Source organism: Hyaena hyaena, unplaced genomic scaffold, assembly GCF_003009895.1.
Source record: "Hyaena hyaena isolate Hyena2069 unplaced genomic scaffold, ASM300989v1 scaffold_274, whole genome shotgun sequence".
Taxonomy (NCBI): Eukaryota; Metazoa; Chordata; class Mammalia; order Carnivora; family Hyaenidae; genus Hyaena; species Hyaena hyaena.
The window spans coordinates 262227-286312 of NW_024080907.1; the positions used below are offsets into that span (position 1 = coordinate 262227).

General features: G+C 40.3%; 1 protein-coding gene across 2 annotated transcripts in view; it reads right to left on the reverse strand.

Moving 5' to 3' along the window:
- Positions 1-249: 249 nt before the first annotated feature.
- The window catches only part of STON1 (stonin 1), a 50482-nt gene continuing 26645 nt past the window's right edge, over positions 250-24086 (reverse strand). For both annotated transcript variants that reach the window (XM_039245930.1, XM_039245931.1), the window contains exons 2-4: positions 13304-15269; positions 5454-5656; positions 250-3256 (exon numbers count right to left, since the gene is read on the reverse strand). In XM_039245930.1, coding sequence (XP_039101861.1) covers positions 3182-3256; positions 5454-5656; positions 13304-15224 — 2199 coding nt within the window. In that variant the 5' untranslated portion in view covers positions 15225-15269 and the 3' untranslated portion in view covers positions 250-3181. The remainder of the gene's footprint in view (positions 3257-5453; positions 5657-13303; positions 15270-24086) is intronic.

The following is a 24086-nucleotide window of genomic DNA, read 5'->3' on the forward strand; positions in this document are numbered from 1 at the left end:
CAAAGACTATACCTTCTTTTAAAAATCATCCTTTAACATCACAGATTGTAGTTCGATGGTGTTATTTTTCCAGAATGTGCCAAGATGCCATGTTCAGTGACTCCTTAATAATGAAGCAGTATACATTTGCCTGACAGAGAGTCAATTGTTTAAGATCCTTGAAATTGATTTCATACCAAAAAAAAAAAAAAATAGTCCCAGACCTTGCAAATACAGATAGAAGTCCATCGCACAGCAAGAACCATTTGAAATACATCTTTAATTTTAAAAAATCAATACGCAATCTACAAAATACTTTGTTACATGATTAAGGCTCAATCCGTTTTATATTTGTATTGCTATGACATAAAATCATATTTTGAGTAAGATATAATAATACTTATTATTAAGGAAGACCTTCTAATTGAATTTATAAGAAAAAGGGCCATATCATAAATACAGCTCCAGAATGGAAGAAACTAAAACCCTAAAACTGTCCCAATATATAAATCAGGTCAAAAATTCTAGCCTTTATTTATGTGCTGGAAAGTAATTATTTTCATACATTTTTAATGGATCAGCTATTTTTATTCTCATAGAAAAAGGAAATGTACTTAAATTCAGACCTGTACAATTGATCCGGTAACCATCTAGCCATGAATTCATTTACACGGTTAGTATGAGACTTTGACTGGTAAGGCAACCAGACCAGAACAATGAGAATAGACCATCTAGTCTCATACTGGTCAGCTCCTTGGAACTCTGCCATTGTATCCATCAAACAACTGACCCCCAAACGGTCAAACTCATAAAGGGTTGATCTAAATTACCTAAATTAAAATGCTAGAAAGGAGTTCCTCCTCCACATACATCCTTTCTCTCTTCTCAACCTTAAAAGCAGGGGTTTTTGTTGTTGTTTTGAAGATTATCATTTATTTTCTGACAAAGGAAATTTCGCTTCTTAATTTGGAAGTCTAAATGAATTCCACCTGATTTTTCACTTAGCGCACCAGGGTCACATTTGACCTTCTGCCATTTCTGAGGTCAGATGAATTGTATTAAAAAGCCTCTCCTCCCTTCACAGAATGTTAATTTAACACTAAGTAATGAATATTTAAGGATCCTAATAGATGTGCAAATTAACAATTATGCTGTAGCACCCCGCTGTTAATGCTATCAACCTTTGCATTGCTGCAGAAACTCAATTTGGGCTTTAGTCAGCCTTTTTGTTACTGTGTTTTCAACACCGAATCTTGAGATGCTCCAAAGGCTGGTTGGCTGGTGGGTAAATGACCCCAGCGGTGAGGTACCCACAAATACGGGGCAACCTGTGAAACATGAGGGGTGATTAATTGAACCCTTTGCTGAAATTATGTGGAGGTGTAAATATTCATTAAGTTCATCTGAATCAGACTCTGAGTTCTTTATGGGCAGGATGCCATTAAACAGATTTAAAAGGAATGGCAGCAATTAACCCAGCTGACTTCCCTGGGATCATGGAGCAGCATCAGGTCCAGCCTGCCTCCGTATTTGTTCTGAGCATGACTGGAGTCATTCCAGAATGTGCCATACCAGATGATGGGGAAGATAGTGGAATTTTTTTAATGACACACACACAAATCTGCCCTCCTCTGCAATCAACAGTGAGTCTCCAACATGACGTTATGAGCACTTTATCAAGTGAAGTTAAAAAGAACAAAACCAATTCATTTTAACAGTCAACTTTTGCATTCTCTGTCTTTAAAGTAAAATAACAATGAGCAATAAAATCTGCTGATTGCTATCATAAGTGTTTGTTTTTAATCTGTTGAATGTAATACAATATTAAATAAAACATATGACATCAAGTCTGAGGGCCAACAAATAAATGCTTTTTGGAAGAACATTATTATATCATCAGCTCCGACTCAAAACAAATCTGGTAAGTAGAGAAATATGGCTCCTAATCATATTTAAGATTCAATATAAATTGAAGGTGTATTAACACCACATGGAGGGCATTGTTTTTTCAGACTAAAAACTATGTAGACTATAGAATTCATAAGTTTTAAGTCTGACCTTTTCACTGTACATATAGAAAGAAAATTATAAACAGAATTTTAACTGCTAATGCCTTTGGCTTTTTATTAGAAACCAAGCATTTACCTGACTTTGAAGAACAGAAATGTCACCTCTTAAAAATTCAGGTAAAATAATCTAGTGTCTTTCATTTTCTTCATCTTTTAAAGAAAAATACTCTAAGCAAAATTAGCATAAATAGCATGATAGCAGTACTAGCATAAAATAATCATAATATGATTTAGACTTCTACTCAAGAGAGGCTTGTGTTAATTACAAATAATACTTTATCAAAAATACATTCTTAGTCTGTACTGTCAGGAGACAATATTCATGAACTTTAAAAATTCATCTCTAATATACATAAATATTTTAACTAGTGTCCAATACCATTCCATTCTGAAAGGAATCTCTCCAAGCAAAAGGCAGTATGTCTTAGTGACTTGTACTAAAACATGTATATCAACAGAAATAGCTTCTTTGCAACACATACCAGGACATGAATACATATTGAAAATGATGACACCGTGGGGAAAGACAGGTACCAAATACAGTCGATGATTACTCACCAATGTAGGAAGAGGACAGGAAGATAAATTATTCAAAATCAGATACTTCCACATCTCCATTTTAGCCTGTGGTTTCAGCCTCATTCTACACCTAGCCACATTCCAGAGATGAGCAAGAGAGAAAATATTTTCCTTTATGTCTCCTTTCATTGCCTCACCCTCCAGTGGAGGTGCTGACAGAGCAAGCAGAGATGGGACCGGAAGATAATAAATATGGCACCCAGGTGATCCGGAGTGCAAGACAATGAGCCACTGATCAAGAGAAACTCCAGGACCCTTTAGCCAAGCTGGTTGTCTGGTAACACATTGAGTAACAGCGACTTTGAGTTTTAATGGGAAGCAAAGATATCACACAAATTATAGACACATTTTAGATGAAACCCCTACAGCACAAACGTATCCAAAGCATAAAATATAGATCGTTCGGTTTCAGGGCTCAACTTCTCTAACCAAGTCCATTGGACCTGCCCTAAGCCCTCTATTCAGAAGTCATTTCCACTACATGGAGCAGATCTTTGTGTGGTTTCTGTCAATTGCATATTTGAAAAGTGGGTCATCATTTACTCTTGCTACTTCTACTGAGTTACGCAGTCGCCAGCTTTATCTGGGTCTTCTCCATCAATTTTAATCCTCTTCTTTTCTATTTCAACCTGCATGTGAAAGCAAAACATGGCAGCATTAACAAACACAGAACGAACACTGTTCAGTCCTACTTCATGCATGTGGCAAGGTCTGCAGCCACCTCATCCTTTGGACACACAGTGCCTCCACCGTGTCGTGCTAGCCCCCAGTGAGGCAGCTGCTCTCCTTTCAAGCCTCCCAAATCCTTCCCTCTGGGGTCAAATCTTGAAGAGGACTGAGATTCTCCTCCCTTCTAAGTCAGACATAGGGTTTATAAAAGTACACAGGATACATATATTGATAAGACATTTAGAATCCTGGCTAGATGTGTGAACAACTATACCCCCAAGTATCATATGTGTAGCCTTTGGCCCCCTTGAAATTTACAACCCACCCAAAATCATCTAATTAAAATGAACTAGTTTACAAACTAGTAAACCAGATGGACAGAACCATCCACCTGCCCCTCATCTTTTTCATCTGATCTCAGGTGTTACTGCTTCACAGAGGCCCTCCTGGACCACCTGAGATAAGGAAGCCCTCCATCATTCTCTGACTTCATCCCCTATTTTATTCTCTTCTTAGAATCTGTCACTATTTGAAATTATTTATTTGTTTACAGCTTATGTTTTGTTCCCTGACTAGAAGGTATGCTTCATGAGGACAGGGACCTGTGTCTTGTTCACTTTTGGGTCTCCAGCATCTAGAGTGGTACCTGGCACTTTGTAATTGCTCAATACTTATTAGATGGAAAGTGACATTTTGAAACCGACTGTCACCAAGTGTAGCTCAATTAGTAACTATTATTAAAGCAGCAGAGGCTTTGTTATATAATTTTGGGCTGTCCTTTAAAACAATAGGACACTGGAATGACCCATGCATAGGAAAATAGGTATCCATGAATTCTCCATTGTACTTGACCCACACTTCAGTCACACCTCATACTGATACACCTTGTGTGACAGGTCAGGTGTTCTAAGAAGCAGACTCTGAGATGGAGCCTGGTATGGGGAAAGTGTCCTGGGAAGTGCTGTCAGGGTCAATGTCTGTGGGGGAAGGAAAGGGAGGGAAGAAAGCAGACAGGAAGAAGTTGGGCTGCAATGCAGTCTCCATAAAGGTTCCAGGCAGGAAAGCTGAAGCCAGGGGTGCTGCGGAATGACCCCAAGTTGAGGCAAGAGGGTCTTGATACACCTGCATCCACCAGGAAGGGGGTGCGACCTGGGCCAAGGCAGCTTTCTTCAGCAGGGCAGTTCCCAGGTACTCAAGGACTAAGTCCTTCTGTCCCGAAGGGGCTGTGCACAACAGCACTCACCCATAATTAATTTTATCAACAGAAAAAAAAAAAATCACTGGACCCAAACATAGACGGTCCAAAATAAAGAAAAAACCCTGACTTCTATTACTATATTATAAACACATCCATTGGTGTTGATGATGTTTTATATAATCACATCATTTCAAGATACTGGGGGAAATATGTGGCAAAGGTTACCTCTATTATTTACTAGCTTTGAAGATGAGAAGGAAAAGCAAGTTTGGAAACAGGTACAATTAAAAAAAAAAAAAAGAAACAGATGCAAGTGTATGTCACTCTTTAACTCATCTGGCATAAAAAATGCAGAAGAGCTGATGGTGAACACTTAAAATTGTTGTGATAGAGTTACTCAGCATTTCTCAAAGGGTTATCCACAGAATACTATTCCAGAAGATATTGACAGGTGTTCTACATGTACATGCTCATAGAGACAAGATTCTATAATCAATGAGTTGGGAGAAACTGAGTTAAGTCTAACAAGATTCTTTATTGCAGGACTTCTCAGAGCCTTCACTTAGCATTAATTTAGTGTATAGCATTCCCCAACTTACTTTTTTCTTGGATCACTATATGTGTTCCATAGAACACATCTTGACAAACGCTATTCTAACATAATTTTTATTATAAAGATGCTTCTGGAATGTGAATTTGTTTTTAATGCCCTGTTTTTCATCGAGAGCTGAATTAAGTGGCACTGTGTGCTCAAGCTCCTGACATTTTCTAGAACTGAGAGAAATCTGGCTTACTGATGACCATCAGGTTTCCAGGACTGGGCTCTTTTCTAGGTCAAATAAACACACATACATATACATATATACACCATCATTCAAGAGGGCAAAACTAATATCTAATGTCAAATCAGGTCAGAGCTCCAGAAGCCTCCACTTGAATCAAAGGGCTTTGGGATATACCTGAATGTTGTAGCAAGCTCTCTGATGAACATGTTTCTGCGGCTGAAAATCACTCTCCACACCCAGAGACCTGACCTCTGTCCCCGAGGCACACGTGTCAAGCATTCCAAACTGAATAGTAGCAAATGGATACCAATCAGACGGAATTTCTTGGTCTGATCCAAGTTCTAGTTTGTATGACAAACAATGGGGATGGTCAGGACCTTGAAGAAAAAAAGCAAATGGTCAGAGTATTTCAATGGCCATTGGACATTTTTCCTAAACATAAGAAATACTCATCCTTCTCTTTAATAAACAATTCTGTTAGCACTCTGTTGGAAGTGGCATAAATTCCATTTAAACAACATACCATCAAAATTCACAATTTTGCACTAACTAAGGGAAATCTATCTGTGCTTCATAACTACTAGCTTTTAAAAAAAGTACAAACTCATTACTATATATATGATATATTAACTCCTGAAGTGTTTTTAATTAAAAATGTATTAAGTTTCTTTAAATATGATTAACATTTATTTTAAGCATCATTATTTGGCTATAATGTGCACGGAATGTGTTTTGAAAAAAAACTCTCATAAGTAGACTGAATAAGCTCTTACAATAATTCTTAACTTATTTTCTCGCCACTTTTTCTTGATAGATAATGCAAAGGTAAACTTCAGCCCAAATTGGGTCACATCATTAAAATTTCGAACTTCTTAAAGTTAAGCTTACTAAAATTGTATTATATTTTAGAAACTACTCTAGGCCAATTCTTTTCTCAGTAGAATGGATTATTCTTTACTACTAGGGTAATTCTCACTCACCCTCCGAAAGCTTTGTATGGAGTAGATGTACAGTGTAGAGATGGGCATATTGGCTTTCAGTGTTTCAATCTAATATTTGTCTCCACTTAATTCCATTTGCCAGGTATTGAGCATCTAGTCTCTGCCAGGCCAGGCTGTGCGCCAGCCCCCGGGATATTGGATATACACAAAGATTTTAAGTGGAGCCATGTAACATGTGTGTTGTGTGTGTGCGTGCGCGTGCATGTGTTATGGTGGAGTAAAAAATATTTTCAATGAAATCACTGTAGTAACTCTATATAAAGTTTCGTGATTCTGTTGTGTTATCCACAGCATCTACATATCCAGTGCAGCTATCTTTATTTAAATAAATGTATGAGATGACAGTTATTTGAAAAGCCAGATTAAATTACTTTACCACTGACATACCTCCAGAAAGAACATTTCCATCAGAATATAGCTCTAGGCACAAAAACAAGGGTTTAAAGGATTTCACTTAATTCTTAAAAGATAAATTGCCTTTCACTCCTTACAACCTGTTCCTTGTAGGGAAACTAATAGAATGCTAAGGCTGTAAAAGGCCTTGCGAAGTCATCAATCAATTAACCAACAGCTGCTCATTAGCCGTCTCCACCACTTACATGTAGGGCAGGGCAACAGTGGCCTCTGAGGTGCTCTAAGCTGCCCAGATCACCGCAGGCAAGTGAGAACCTTATTCACACACACACACACACACACACACACCCAGGGGAGATTCCACAATCCATACCCTTTCTAGTCTTCAGTCTCTAGCAAGGAGGCAGTAAATTTACTTAAACTTAATTCAGGCACTCTTAGGTCCCACTCTGCTACCTAATAGCTGTGTAATCCTAGCAAGTTACTTAGTCTCTCTGAGCCTGTTTCCTCATCTAAAAAGAGGAATGATGGGGCGCCTGGGTGGCTCAGTCAGTTAAGCACCCGACTTCGGCTCAGGTCATGATCTCACAATTTGTGGGTTCGAGCCCCAGGTCAGGATCTGTGCTGACAGCTCAGAACCTGGAGGCTGTTTCGGATTCTGTGTCTCCCTCTCTCTCTGCCCCTCCCCTGCTCATGCTCTCTCTCAAAAATAAACATTTAAAAAAAAAAAAAAAGAGGAGTGATGATGTTGGTGATAACATGAACCTTACAGGATTGTGTGGAGGACTGAACAAACCAGGGGGCACAGGCGGAGCACCACAGCCGTGGTATATGGTCCTAAGAGGTGCTGGCTGTATATGATTACCTTGCAAAATGCTCTTCAATTATAAATCTACTATTTTTATTTAATTACTACAATTTTGATAACGAAGGGACCATGAACTCCATACTTTCAGAATGAAAATTATATTGGAGATGATCTAATTTAATAGTCACATTTTATTTTTTTAAATCTATCATATTTTTTCAAGTTTATTTATTTTGAAAGAGAGAAAGAACGTGAGCAGGGGAGGGTCAGAGAGAGAGGGAGAGAGGAAATCCCAAGCAGGCTCTACACTGTCAGCAAAGAGCCTGATGCAGGCCTTGATCTTACCAAATGGGAGATCATGACCAGAGGCTGAAACCAAGAGTTGGATGCTTAACCAACTGACCCACCCAGGTGCCCCTGATATTCACATTTTAAAGCAAAAAATTCTTTTGGAACTTTTGCACTAGAGATTACTCACATTAAAGAACTAGTAGTACTCAAAAAATGTTAGAAACAAACTTCTACCTGCTTTCCTAAAAAACTGGTAAAAGATAAAAGAGATCATTTTTCCCTTCAAGTTTTCTGGTATACTTTTCCTGGCTTTTTAAAACTCTACACTGTTTAATCACACACTCCCCCTTTAGACTTTGACCTCTGTGCAAAGAGGCATCATATCTGTCCTTAGCACAATGTCTGGCACATTTAAGGCTCAAAGGATATTTGTCAAATTTATGAACAAATGAATGTAAGATAAAGAGAAATCAGGTTATTTATCTCAGTAGTTTCCAGCAGGGGGCACTCTCGGGCTTTGGTAATTGTTACTCTCCAACTTTCTTCAGACTGGGAAGGCAAATCACAAACCACCTCGGTCTACTAAGTATATGGTCCATCTTGAACTAAAATATTTCACATCTGAAAGTGAATTGTCGAAGGGGGAATGAATGGCAGGAGGATGACACAAGCGGGGAGAGAGCAACCAATGTACTGATGACAGCATGAAAACAAGCAAACTTTATCTAAAAACTGGTGACATGAGAAGACACAGTTATATTTATTAATTTCCCCCCACCACCACTCCCACTCCCCTGTCTAATTCTAGCCAGTGTTCCCATCTGTCCTCTCCACCCCATCCCCATCCCCACCCCCTCCCAGCCTGTGCTCAGGAGTTTCCTCTGTTGTCATTCACACTTTAGTGTGAATAAGCTATCTAAGCTACCTGCCCAAGGCCAACCTTTGCTGTGAAATCAAAGACTTGCCCTCTTTGTTAAAGGAATATTAAGCATTAGCATGCTGGTAAAAGGCCAGTAGTGCTTCTCTCCTCCCTTGAAATCACAGGGAAGTGACAAGGAAAGATCAATCCCGATCTCAAAAATCCACAGGATGGATGTGGGGGGGAGGGATGGGCATGGAGGAGGACACTTGTGGGGATGAGCACTGGGTGTTATGCGGAAACTAATTTGACAATAAACTATTTGTAAAAAAAAAAAAAAAAATCCACAGGAGGAAAAGCATAGACTAGTTCATATAGTCTTTCAGTTTCCATTTTTAAAATATTTTTTCTAATAGTACTGGTTGTTCAAAAACTTGCTTAGAAAGGGTAATGTTTTAAAGACTTTTTAAAAGATCCTGTTCTTTAAACACCCAACTGATTTAAAAATTGTAAGAGAAATAGACATGCATTCAAATAATCTGCCACTCTGCATGGCCGGTGAGGCAGCAGCATTTGTATCACCTGAGCAGTGTGGAAAGCCGTTCAGAGGGCCTCAGTCTACATTTTATTTTATTTTTTTTAAATGTTTTTATTTATTTCTAGGAGAGAGAGAGAGAGCATGAGCAGGGGAGGGTCAGAGAGAGAGGGAATCACAGACTCTGAAACAGGCTCCAGGCTCTGAGCTGGCAGTCAGCACAGAGCCCGACGCGGGGCTCGAACCGCGAGATCATGACCCAAGCGAAAGTCGGACGCTTAACCGACTAAGCCACCCAGGCGCCCCCTCAGTCTACATTTTAAAAGGTGATTCATAGGGTGCCTGGGTGGCTCAGTCAGTTAAGTGTCTAATTCTTGATTTCTGCTCACAGTCATGAGGTTGAGCCCAGAATTGGGTCTGAGCTTGGAGCCTGCTTGGGATTCTCCCTCTCCCCCTGCCTCTGGCTCGTTCTCTCTCTCTCAACATAAGTAAACTTTCTTTTTTTTTAAATAATTCAAATTAAAAGTGATCACATGCACACAAAAGTTTAAGAAACACGGTCTCAGGATAAAGATTTCCTTTCTGCTCCAACCTTACTCTTTCTACGCTTCTCCTCCATAGGCAAATTGCCAGACACCCTCTCACTCTGTATTACCCTCCCCACCCACATGGGGAAGCCACATGACAGACCCCAGGATCCCAGGCGTCCTGCCCCAGCCCACCCTCTCCTTGCCCCTCTAGAATGCACCTGTCACAGCCCCCTGCCTTTTGTCTACACCCCCTCATGGCCCACAGATCTGATCTGAACAAAGCATCTTTGATCCCAAAGGATTTGTTATATGAATTATCACCATATAATTGACTGGAATGCTTGTCAAACACTGTTCTGTGCGGGCCTGGTGCTATGACCGTCTTCTAGAAGAATTCCTGAAGGCCAGCCTCTCTGGGAATATCCGCTCTTGTAATTGTTCTTAGTGAGCTCGGCTGCTAGTAAATACGAGTGGGAAGCAAGAACAACTCCAGACCCAGGGACGCAGAGCCGGGAGGAAGGACTGTGTCTAAGGCCCAGGACAGGTGTCACAGCAAGCTACCAGGTCAGTGGTTCTCAACCCTGGCAGCGGCGAGAGCCTTTTACAAGCACCAATATGTGAGCCTCACCCCCCACGGAGCCTGATTGGTCAGGATGGGACCTAAATCCGGGTCTGTTTTTAAAGCTCTAATGGTTCTAAGGACTCTAATACCCTGCCAGGGCTGAGAAACAGATTTTAAAAGGAGTAAAGAGAGGATCCCAAGCGATCTCAGCTAATGGCCCTATGGATCACCTATTCACCAAAGCCAGAGCCCTCAACCCCCTCCAGTCCCCCACGCCCACAGGTAATCCGTCCTTGTCATGGGGATACCTCCTCTGAACTTCCCCATCCATCCGGCACTCCTGGGCGCTCCCACCGCCACTGGCCTTGCTTATCAGGCCTCCCTATGTCTATAGTGTCTGCTCCTGAATCTCTCCTCTGCATGTACGCCTGACTTCCTAAAACAAGGATGATTCTGTCACAGTAGTGCCTGACAACACTCCGGGAGTCCTGTTGACAGACAAGCCCATACTTTAAGGCATGGCTCACAGCGTCCTTCCTGCCTCAGTCCTAAAAGTTAACTCAGATCTCCCACCTACATGGCTGCTTCTGCTGTTTCTATCCCTGATAGAATCCTAGCGATTCTTCCACACCAAGTGTCCCTTGCAGTTTATCACTCCTTTCTCTGGAATCCCTGCGTTTGTGCATGCCTAGCACACAGCACACTTCCACAGAGTGCATCTGCATACTTGCTTTCAGGTCAGTATCCCCTGCTAGGCTGCTATGTTTCTGGAAGCAGCAAGGATGTCTGCATCTGCGTCTCGCAAGCACCCAGCACAGAGCCCATACCTCCAGGAAGTTTGTGGAATGAATGAGTCCTTTTCTCAATAAATTCTTGGTGATTGAATCAATTAACAACCACTAGCTCTGGGAAAACAGAGGTTATAAAACAGGATCACTTTCACAAGAACATTTACATGTTGTTCTCCTTCCAAAAAAATGATACCTATGGGTTCTCACTTTGAAAAAGAAGCATGGTTGCCCTGATTGTGTCTAGCAGACTGCCCGCTCTGAGGCAGAGCAGCTGAAATGGGCTCTTTGTGAGCCTGTCCCCATGTCCCTCTGACCCCACCTCCGAGCCGCTTGTGCTCCTCTCTGAGGCATAATCAGGAGTCAGGGTATCACCTAGACATCAGGAGACATGTAGAGGTTGAGGAGATTACAGTAGGTATCCAAGCCTGCCTTCCTCTCTTTGCCTTTAGCAAAATAAAAAGCAGTAATATTATGATTTCTATAACCCCTCTCACCCAAAAGTAGCACAGATGACTTTGAGAATCCATCATTTGGAACTTTGTACTCAAAACTTGTTTCCCTGGGATGAAGATAACCTGAGAATGGTTTTAACTTGCTTCTCTAGCAAAGTATTAAAAGGCAGGAACCATCACCTCTGTGAATTGTGTCACTGAAGATATTTCCATCACACAGGATTTGACCAGGAGGCACATGAGAAGCCATCCATTGCGGCCAAGCTGCCCCATCACCACCTCAGCCGGCCTTGAGCCTGAGCTATCCTTGATGTTCCTTGGAACTAGAACCATAACTAATGTAAGTCATGAGAACACGGCCAAGTGGAATTTGGCATCAACCGAGAAGTGGGGGGCGGTGTCAGGGAGGACTGCGCAGGGGCTTCCCTTCTGCACTAGGGCCTGGGGCTCCTCAGCTACCTAGCTGTGTCTCTCGCCTACCCGGCCCTGTCCCTTGCCCAAGCTACAATCAGAAGACCGATGTTAAGCCAGCAAATTGCGAATCAGACAAGGTGGTCCTGCACTCCCCGAGGGCATGATCCATGCTACCCCTCAAGTCCATCATAGTCTGGGGCTTGCTCTTCCTTCTCCAGAACACTGCAAGGCCTACAGAGCAGTGTCCCTCAACCCTGACACATGCTGGGCTCACCTGGGGAGCTCTAGAAGCATTGGAGTGCTTAGGCCCCTCCCCCAGACATTCTGATTTAACTGGCATGGAGTAGAGCCTGAACATGAAGATTATTTAAAAGCTCTCAGGCTTTCAAATACAGCCAAGTTTGAGAAACACTGCTATAGGCCCACCCTGAATAAAAATGCTTCCTCTGAAGTCCACAACCTGAAGGGTCCTAAAATGAAGTTAATTTTCCTGAAGGACTAGACCAGCTGTGAACTATTTAGAAGCAGGGATCAGACCTTATTTATCTTTAGCCCCAGCACCCAATGTGGCACTTGGTTTCCCTGACATGCTCAATAAAAGTTTAACTGAATGAGTGAAAACATCAACTCAGATCCCCCAAAGAGGCTCCAAAACCCAATGTTCTGCTAGAAATAACTGACCTAAAACAGGGAGCAGCCTTAATTTCAAAATTTGCTTTTTTGCTCTATTATCTATGTAACTAAGTTACTATTCTGAAATAAATGTGGTGCTAAGACTGTCTTTTTAAAGTTCTGAAATTCTAGATTCATTGTTCTCTTTGCAAAAAAAAAAATTAAAAATTAACTGAATATTTAATGCTTGGGCTGCTGTCTACTTAATTCTGAAACAACGAGCCAATATGGTCAAATTCATTCAGCTAATTAAATCAATTTGGGTAAAAATGAAAGGCAACCTTATTTTGAAGAGCAAGGAACAAAACCTAAGGAGAACATGGTACTGGCTGAGAAAACTACAAAAAAAAAAAATTCAGGGATATTCGTAGATGAGAGATCTTTAAAGGTTAATTAGGGAATCTTAGCTCTGTGAGCAATATTTTTAATACGTGAGGTTGGTGGTTGATGTCACAAAGTCCAACTAGAAATTTTCCCTCAGTGCCACATTCACAACAAAATCTTAGCTTAGGATTTTTTTTTTATGGTATTAAGAAAAAAAATATTTAAGTTCAACTGATCTGGTAGAAATAGGCACAGAGGACAAAGTAAATTAGCTGTTTCACTAAATGTTCCACCTCCTACCAGGTGACATAAGCATGGGCTCCATGGACTGAAATTATCATTGGTCTCAACCTGGCTTCAACCCAAGGAGACGAGTGAAAACATTTAAGCTATTTCATGTGAAAAATCAACTTGGGGTACTGCATATTTACTTGAATTTTTATCAGGAAGCCGGTCTATCTTCCATACCACGGCTCGGTAGGCACTCTCATATTTTGCTGACCCCACAGTGACCTGTATAACAGGTTCAGATTCAGGTTCATGTAAACTCCCTAGACATGCCCGGCGGTTCATTTTGGCTTTCAGGGACTTCTGCCTCTGAAGGTTCATGGTCCAGAGGGCCTTGATCCACTGTGATGGGACAGGAAAGTGTATCATTATGTTGTCACAGGACCTCAAGAAAGTGGCAGAGGAAGGTCTCTGAGCCAATGGGGCCATGTTGACAAAGGCCTGAAGCTCCACATAAGCCCCCTGGACAACCACTACAGACTTCAGGGAAAAGGGAAGATCGTCCCCATTATACAAAGCCTTAAAACGCATCAGTTCAAACCGACAGGCATCCAGTGGTACAAACTTAATGGTTCTTGATTGCTCGAATTCTTGTGCTTTCACACACTTATGAAAATGATGGTCAAGAATATCAATCCCCTTCTTTTCTGGCTCTTTTTCAAAATAGCGGTCATTTTGCTTCTGCAGCTCAAGGTCATTCAAGGTTAAAAAGCATTCTGTGTTCCCATTTACAAAGCAGAGGCAATAGACTTGAGTTATGACAGCACTTTCAACCAATTTTCCTTCTTCTTTTGTGATTTTGCCCCAAAAGTTGTCCACAATTTCCAGGGAAATTTCCTGTTCCTCATAGTTCTTTCTGGGTTTTGAAACAGCTGGCAGCTTTGTCAGTTCTTCCTCCACAGTAGTCAGGAAGTCAAGGAAATCGTGGTACTCTGTGGACCCTAACTTCAGCATCTGTTCCACGTCTGGTTCATGAACTACTTCTGTCTTCGAATGGTATTTCCTTTTTTCTGTGTAAGACACATGTTCAATCTTCACAGTATGGATTTTTCCTGACACACTAAAGTTCTCCACTTTCGGTTCAGAAAGCCTGCAATGTGGATCGAGCTGTAACTCCTTAAATGGCTTTTCTAACCCCTTCTCATAATACATTTGCAAAATTCCTCCAGGTAGGACTTTTAGAAAGATTGGTCCCCACTGACGGGAAGACATCATGTTCTTCTTCTCAGGAATTCTCAACATGAAAGACCATCCGGGTTTCGGCTGACTCCTGAAGAGCGTGTGGGGGACAAAGGCAGAAGCAGTGTCTTCTGCATACACAGACTGCATGGACAAATTTCCATAGGAGTCTTGGTTCTCAGCTGATTGAAGATGTTCAAGCTTCTCACAGATATAGCTGAGCGAACACTGATTTAAGCTTTTTTGATCGATAGGCATCTCTTTGTCTCTTGATGGGTACATCTTCCTGCTTCCTGGAGGGTCAAAGGTGAACTGGGAAGTACTGCCTTCATCTTTCCAAAATGGGCTTGAAAAAGCACAGTCCTCCCGAAAATACTGGAACTGGGGATTGTCACTTTGAAACCCTAGGCTTTCAGCCTGGGGAGGGCTAACTTCTTCTACTTTGGGACCTGGATGTGTACATGAGTGGTCACTGGGTAAGGAAGCATGGGATAAACAGGCAGGTTTGGTAGGCAGTAAGGAAGGGCCTGCTCCTGGTATTGTAAGTGCACTGTTTGAGGATGATTCCGGGATAGGATAAAGCATATGAGTCCCTGCTTTGGGGATGCCAGGAATACCTGGGAAGTCCTTGGTAGGTGTTGAAAGAGGAGAGTTACTTGGAGGTCCTGGACTAAAGTAAAAGTCTATGATGGGAGAGGAGAGGGGGGTACTGCTGGTGGAGGAAGATCCACTGGGAAATTCCTTAGCACCAGAAAGGTTCAGCTTAAGTCCATTTGGCCTACAAATGCCTTGATTCTCCAGAGGTAAATTCTTTGACTTTTGAGAAGACTGAAAAGCAGGGTCATCATCAAATGTGACCCAGTTGCCTGGGTTTGTGGAACACATCTTTGGAACCAGATTGTGGTCTTGTCAATGAATCAGATTTGGTGTCTGTTAAAGGAGAAAGAGACAATAAGAATATTAAATGAAGGATGAGGAGAATGTTCAAGTTACTTTAGTTCTGAGAAACAGGTAATTTAAAAGCAACCAAGGGGGCGTCTGGCTAGCTGAGTCAGTAGAGCATGACACTCTTGATCTTGGGATCATGAGTTCAACCCCCCACTCTGGGCATAAAGATTGCTTAAAAAAAATAAAAATAAGATTAAAATGTCACAAATAAAAGTTTAAAAATAAAAATTAAAGCAATTAGATTTACAGATTAACTGAGTTAATAGATGCTTAAGAACTGTAATACTTCTGATGGTTAAATGGATTAAAAAAAAAAGCAAGATCTAACCATATGCTGTGTACTAGAGACTCATTTGAGATTTAAGGACACTTCAGCTGAAAGAAAAGGATGTAAAAAGATACTCTCTGCAAAGAGAAACAAAATGAGAGCAAGCAGGAGTGGCCATACTAACACAGGACAAAATAGACTTTACATCAAAACTGTCACACGAGACAAAGAAGGACATTATATAATGATAAAAGGGTCAGTTCACCAGGAAGATATAACAGTTACAAGTATATATAAAGCCAACATCAGAAGATCCAAATATATGAAACAAACATTAAAAACCTGAAGACAGTAACAGCAACACAATAATATCAGAGTTTCAATCTTCTATTTTCAATAATGGATAGAATATCCACAAAGAAACAGTGGGCTAAAACAACACAACAGATCAAGTGGACATTCCGTACAACAGCAGCAGAATACATGTTCCTAGAGCACCTGGGTGGCTCAGTCCGTTGAGCTTCTGACTTCAGCTCAGGTCATGATCTCACAGTTTGTGAGTTCCAGCCTCGTGCTGACAGCTCAGAGCCTGGAGCCTGTTTTGGATTCTGTGTCTCCCTCTCTCTCTGCCCCTCCACTGCTTACACCTGTCTCTGTCTCTCAAAAATAAATAAACGTTAAAAAAAAAAAAAAAAGGAATACATGTTCTTCATAAGCATACACAGAACATCCTCCAGGACAGGGCACATGTTATGTCACTAAACAAGTCTTAACAAACTTAAGATTAAAATCATACACAGTATTTTGTCTGACCACACCATAATGAAACTAGAAATCAACAGAAGAAGGAAAACTGGAAAATTCACAAATGTAGAAATTGAACAACACACTCTTGAATAACTAATAGTCTGAAGAAAAAATCAAAAGGGATATCAGAAAATATTTTGAGGTAAGCAAAGTGAAAACACAAGAAACCAAAACTTACAGGTGTAGCAAAAGTGGTAGAAAGAGTAGAGTTTATATTGGTAAATACCTACATTAAAAATAAAGATCTCAAAAAAACAACATAATGTTATAGTTAAAGAAGCTAGAAAAACAAACTAAGCCCAAAGTTAAAATATTTTGAGGTAAGCAATGTGAAAACACAAGAAACCAAAACTTACAGGTGTAGCAAAAGTGGTAGAAAGAGTAGAGTTTATAGTGGTAAATACCTACATTAAAAATAAAGATCTCAAAAAAACAACATAATATTATAGTTAAAGGAGCTAGAAAAACAAACTAAGCCCAAAGTTAAAAGAAGGGAAGAAAGAATAAACATTAGGGCAAAAATAAATGGAATAGAGAATATAAAATAGAATAAAAGGAAAACTAAGAGTTGGGTTTTTTTTAAATCAACAAAATTGACAAACTTTTAGTTAGATGGAGAGAAAAAAAGAGAAAATCCTCAAAACCAGAAACGAAAGATGTGACATTAAACTTATGTCACAGAGGGGCATGCCTGGGTGGCTCAGTTGGTTAAGCCTCTGATTTCAGCTCAGGTCATGATCTCATAGTTCAGGGGTTTGGGGCCCCACGTCGGGCTCCGTGCTGACAGCTCAGAGCCTATATCCTGCTTTGGATTCTGTGTCTCCCTCTCTCTCTGCCCCTCCCCAGTTCACGTTCTGTCTCTCTCTCTCTCTCTCTCAAAAATAAATAAATATTTTTAAAAAGTTTTAAACTTGTGTCACAGAAATAAATGATTATTTTATTATTGGACCACTATGAACAATTATATGCCAACAATGTGGATAACCTAGAAGAAATGGACAAATACCTAGAAACATATACCTATCATGACTGAATCAAAAGAAATAAGAAATCTGACAGTTAGTAAGGAGATTGAATCGGAAGTCAAAATCTCCCAAAGAAGAAAAGCTGAGGCCCACATGGCTTCACTGGAGACTCTACCACACATTTAAGGAAGAATTAACACCAATCCTTCTCAAACTCTTCCAAAACAGTAAAGAGGAGGGAACACTCCCACACTCATTCCATGAGGCCAGCATTACTCTGACACCAAAGCCAAAGACACTACAAGAAAAGAAGACTACAGGCCAATATCCTTCATGAATGAAAAAATCCTCAACAAAATACTAGCAAATCAACTTCAAGAGGAGATTAAAAGGATCATACACTATTACCAAGTGGGATTTATCCCTCTGATGCAAGGACAGTTCCAACATATGAAAATCAACAAAGTGATACATCACATCAACAGAACAAAGGAAAAATAATCACATGATCATCTCAATAAATTTAAAAAAAAAAAGGACCTGACAAAATCCAACACCTTTTCATCATCAGAAACCACTCAACAAACTGAGAATAGAAGGAAATTACTTCAACGTAGTAATAAAGGCCATCTATGAAAAGCCCAAAGTAACTAACTTCATACTCAATGATGAAAAACTGAAAGCTTTTCCTCTAAAATCAGGAACAAGGCAAGGATGTTCACTCTTGCCACTGCTACTCAACACAGTACTGGAAGTCCTAACAAGAGCAATTAGGCAAGAAAAAGAAATAAAAGGCATACAAATCAAAAAGGAAGAAATTATATTTTGTCTTTTTACAGATGATATGATCTTATATGTAGAAAACGCTAAAATTTCTACACACACACACACACACACACACGCAATGTAGCAACTAATAAACAAATTAAACAAAGTTGCACTATACAAAATCAACAAACAAAAATCAGTTGCATTTCTATACACATACAATTAACAATCCAAAAAGGAAATTAAAAACAATCCCATGTACAATAGCATCAAAAGGAATAAAATACTGAGAAATAAGCTTAACAAAAAGGACAAAAGACTTTTTTTTAAGTTTATTTATTTATTTTGAGAGAGAGAGCACATGTGCACGCAAAAGTGGGGAAGGGGCGGTGGGGGAGGAGGGAGAGAATCCCAAGCAGGCTCCATGCCCAATGTGGGGCTTGAACTCATGAACCACAAGATCATGACCTACGCCAAAATCTAGAGTCAGACTGAGCCATGAGAGTGCACCTGCTTTTTTTTTTTTTTTTTAAGGGGCAAGACTTTTACACTGAAAACTACAAAGTACATTTGCTGAAAGAAATTAAAGACACAAATAAAAAGATATCCCACATTCATAGATGGGAAGACTTAATATTGTTAAAATGTCCATACTACCCAAAGCAACCGACAGATTCAATGCAATCCCTATCAAAATGACATTTTTTGCAGAAATAGAAAAAACAATCATAAAACTCATGAAATCTCAAAGGTCTCTGAATAGTCAAAACAATCTTGAGAAAAATAAAGGTGGAAGCCTCACACACTTTAACTCTGAAACATATTACAAAGCTATGGTACTCAAAACAGTACAGTACTGGCATAAAGGCAGAAATATAGACCAATGGAGCTGAAATAAAGCCCAGAAATAAACCCCCAGCCATGGTCAAATGATCCTCACCAAAGGTGCTAAGATTATACCATGAGGAAAGGATAGTCTCTTCACAAATTGTGTGGGGAAAGCTGAATATCCACATGTAAAAAAAAAAAAAAAAAGACATTGGATCCTTACATCATACACAGAAAACAATTATAAGTGGATTAAAGACTTAAGCACAGGACCTGAAATTATAAAACTCTTATTAAAAAAAACAAAAAGCAAGACGAAAAGCTTGATGACATTGGTCTTGGCAATGATTTCTTGGACAGGATACCAAAAGTACAAGCAACAAAAGCAAAAATTGACAAGTGGGATTACATCAAACTAAAAAGCTTCTGTACAGAAAAGCAACCAATTGACAGAGTGACAATCCATGGAATGGGAGAAAATATTTGCAAACCATATCTCTGATGAGGGGTTTAAATCCAAAATATATAAAGAACTCCTGCTGCTCAGTTACAAAAAAACCACCCAATTTAAAACTTGGCAACAGACTTTAGTAGACATTTCTCCAAAGAAGACACACAAACGGGCACAGGTATATAAAAAGATGCTCAACATCACTAATCAACAGGGAAATGCAAATAGAAACCACAATATCACCTTATACATGTTAGGATGGCCATTACCAAAAAGAACTCATAATAAAACCAAACAAAACCAAACAAAAAAAACACAAAGTAACAAGTGTTGACAAGGATGTGGAGAAATTAGAATCCTTGCGTACTGTTGGTGAGAACTGAAAAAACAGTAGAGAGGCTCCTCAAAGTTTTTCAAAAAAAGAACTACCATATATATTGAGCCAGCAATCCCACTTAGGTAAATTTATCCAAGAAAACTGAAAACAGGATCTCCAAGAGATATCTGCATTCTCCTGTTCATTTCAGTATTATTCACAACAGCCAAGAGGTAAAAACAACCTAAATGTCCATCACCTGATGAAGGGGTGAAGAAACATGGTATATGTACATACAATGAATATTATTCAGCCTTAAAAAGTAAGGAAATTCTGGCACATGATACAACATAAATGAACTTTAAGGACATTATGTTAAATGGAACAAGGAAGTCACAAAAAGACAAATACTCTATGATTCCACTTACATGAGGTATCTAAAGTAGTCAAATGCAAAAATAGAGGGAGGGGGAGGGAGTCAAATGCATAGAAGCAGTAAGGAGAATGGTGGGGCGGGGCGAGGAGAGGGGAAAGGGGGTGGCTGTTCAACGGGTATAAAGTTGTAGTTGCGCAAGATGAAAGAGTTCTAGAAATTTGTTATAAAACAGTGTGCATAGAGTTAACAATACTGTACTACACACTTAAAATATGTTAAGAGGATAAACAAATTGTTAAAAATTTGTTATTTTTTACCACTACTAAAAAAAAACCCCTACAACGCTTTTTAATCAATTCAGAAAATATCTGAACGATGACTGTGTAGTCAGCCCTTATTAGTGTTGTAGAAAATACAGAAGATAAAAACCCAATTTATAATGAATTTATAACCTATCGACAGGCCCCCAAGTATGTGAGGTTTATAGGTCTGAAGTATTTTCAAATGATCTAATTTATCAAAACAACCCTGGGAGGTGTATATTATTTCCATATCATAGCTGAGATTACTTGGGTTTAGAGTCATCGCCTAAAGCTGTCCCACTGATAAGAGACAGAACTAGGATTGTTTTTATAACAGCTTTATTAAGATCCAATTCACACACTGAAATTTATCCTTTTTTTAAAAAATGACATTTCAGAAGTGTTTAGTATATTCAGAGTTGTGCAGCCATCACCAGTATTTCCAGAATGTTCTTATCATCCCCAAAATAAACTAGTACCTATTAGCAGTCACTCCCCATTCTCCTCACCCTTACCCCCAAGTCCTGACAACCACTGATCTATCTTTTTAATTTGCCTGGTCTGAACATTTTATATAAATAGAATTTACAACATAGGGCCTTCTATGTCCGGTTTCTCTCATTTAGCATAATGTTTTCAAAGTTCATCCATGTTGTAGTTTGTATCAGTACTTCATTCTTTTTGGTGGCTGAATAATATTTCATTGTGAAGACAGTCCACATTTTGTTTATCCATTCATCAGTTGATGGGCATTTGGTTTATTTCTATTTTTTTGGCTATTATGAATAGTAGGTTTTTGTATAAGTTATATATAAGTTTTTGTGTGATCATTTTTCTCAGGTATATACCTAAGTTTGGAAGGAACCAGGGTTTGAGCACAGATCACTTCATCCTGATCTAATACAGCATAAACGATTGAGATCATTCTAACGACATCAGAGGCAATGAGCTGTATAGGCCACAGCATTGACCTGGGGGTTGGGTACCCTGAATGCTGGGTGCTGCTCTGTCACTCACCAGCTATGGGGCAAAGCCCCTCTGGACATTCAGTGATTAGAGCAGAATCATCTCTGAGGTAGGTCCTTTCCCACTCTAAAAGAATTCTATGGTGGTTAACATCCAACTGAAATTTTTTCATAAGCAGAAATTGTGTGACCGCTGGGAGTTTTGACCAAACTTCCAAACTGACAGAGAGCAAAATTCCATGAGATGTTCTGATAGGAAAACTCAAAACCTGCTGGAACACAGCCCATGAGAAAGGCGTATTTTTCTCCCTCCAGCCAGCCTTCTCGCTTCCCCTTGTGGATAATGAGGGTTCAACCAGTGCAATCATTCAAGCCTGGAAAAGAGCCAACACAGAGAGAGCAAGCCTGGGGCTCCACCGGGGACAGGGCACGCTCTGTGTTGTCATTTGCTAAATCCGCACATTCCTGAGGGCACAAAAACACACAGTAGAGCAGCCGTCCAGGCCAGCTGGCTCTCTCTGGAGGGCATTTCACTGCCACTGCCCTTGGCCCGGAGCTCCACAAAGCACTTTCCCTTCGAAGCAGGCAGAGCGAGTTTCAATGCGACACCGCCAGGAGGCATAGAGGCAGGAAATCAGCAGCAATGTTTCTTGACCCATCCCATCCCACCCTCTTTAGAGTGAGAGATGGTGTAAATATTTATGTTCGTTGGGTTTATTGACCAAGAGAAAAAAATCAGTCTCCTTTAGAAAGAATCCTATTCTGATCTATAGCAAATGTTTTGCCTCATCCATTTTCTACCGCTAGCCTCAAAATTTCAAGCAGCGATACTGGTTTCTTCAGAGCTTTTGCTTATTATGAAAAAAAAAAAAAAGTGATTTCCATAAACCAGAGAAAGAAATCAATTCCATGACCTTTTAAGTGACCCTTGAACTTTAAAGAGAACACCTTGCAAAAAAAAAAAAAAACAACAACAAAAAACACCTCATACCTTAAAATACAAAAATCTATGCAAAGTATACTCCTCCCCCCATGCAGAATTCTTCCATAGAAGGCACTCAGCAAATGTAACGTGAGTTTAATACAACCAAGGAGAATTCTGCATTGTGCTCAACAGGAGCCGAAACCTTTATTTCTGTTTAAAAGGCAGGACTTGGATGCTCCTGGAATGAGGGGCTAAGACTCTGGCTCCCCGTGGTCAAGGGCACATGTGTTTCCCACTGTTCTCTTCTTGCTCTTCTTCTGTATCCCTCTTGCTGCCTTTCCTTGTCAATCCTCTTCACACTCATTTCATTTCTTTCTAACCTCCTTTGCCCCTTGCTTGTCAATGACCTCATCTTTCTATTCTAGTCTCAAAGCCCCCACCGTCAGTTTTCCCAAAGTCAACAACTAGAATCAATTCCATCTAAGGCTTTCCTTCTCCTTCCTTCCCTAACTACCCCCCCCACCCCCCACCTTCAGCAGGGAAAGAGAGCCACATCCTTTCCAGAGCCTTGGTCTGCCCAAGGCACCCTGAGTCTCAGGAAGGGATGCAAAAGCCCAGAGTGGAGAGGTCATGAATATGTCCTGCATTATTCATCTGCAACTTCACCACCTCTCCTTCTGGAACCAAAAGTATTCAAGCAGCAACACCTATTTAACCTCAGGATTTTTCTGCATTGCAAATGAGGCCCATTCTCTATATGCAGCTGTCTCTCCTCCAGCACCCTAAATCCTACCATTTACAGAGCCCTGTCACAGGCAACATCTCGTTTAAATTTATGACAACCCAGAGTAGACCACAGCATCGGGGGCACCTTCTCTAAAGTCCAGGTTCCGTTTAGCGCAGAACTGGGAACTCAGGACCCCTGGCTCTACATCCCCAGCTGCCTTCCTCTAAAATAAAGTCTCCTCTCGTTAGCTTCCATGGCTTTTTCCTCAGGTGTGGACTGCCTCCTACCCCACATGCCCTAATCCTTCCAGAGGCCTGTTTTCAGTCAATCTGGATTATCCTGCTAACTCCTGATAGATAGAACAAGGCACCAAGACTCAGAATGAGGCACAGATAGAAAAGAAAAATGTATTATGGTGGAAGCTTCTAGAAACCAATCTCTGAGGTTTGAAGCTTCTAGGGGAGTGTTTGCTTCTCCTTAAACTATTAGACATTCTTGGGGCACTTGGGTGGCTCAGTCAGTTGGGCATCGGACTTTGGCTCAGGTCATGATCTCACGGTTCATGGTTCAAGCCCCACGTCGGGCTCTGTGCTGACAGCTCAGAGCCAGGAGCCTGCTTTGGATTCTCTGTCTCCCTCTCTCTCTGCCCCTACCCCACTCGTGCTCTCTCTCAAAAATAACTAAACATTAAAAATTTTTTAATAAAAAAACCGTTAGACATTCTTTTGCACTACCAAATACGTTGAATTCAAGAATAAATTAAAAGTAAGCGCACATATCAACTGACATGGGGAACTACAAGGAAATAGGTAGATTGTGGTTTTCAACCTTTTACTTCAATACATGTGACAGACGGCATTCAGAAGCCTAGCACATTCTCTTGGATGTACCCAGAGTTTAACAACCCCCAAAATATTGAGGGAATTCCTGAAATAATTAATCATCTCACCTTTCTAAATGTTGGATCAGCAAAGGCAGGCTGCAGGCCACAGCAAACACAAGAAAGTCTGCACTTAGACACAATCCCCGGACTCCACCCGCTTCTGCCACTAAAGACATCATCCCGGACTTCTTATGAGAGTATTGTGGAGATTATGAATT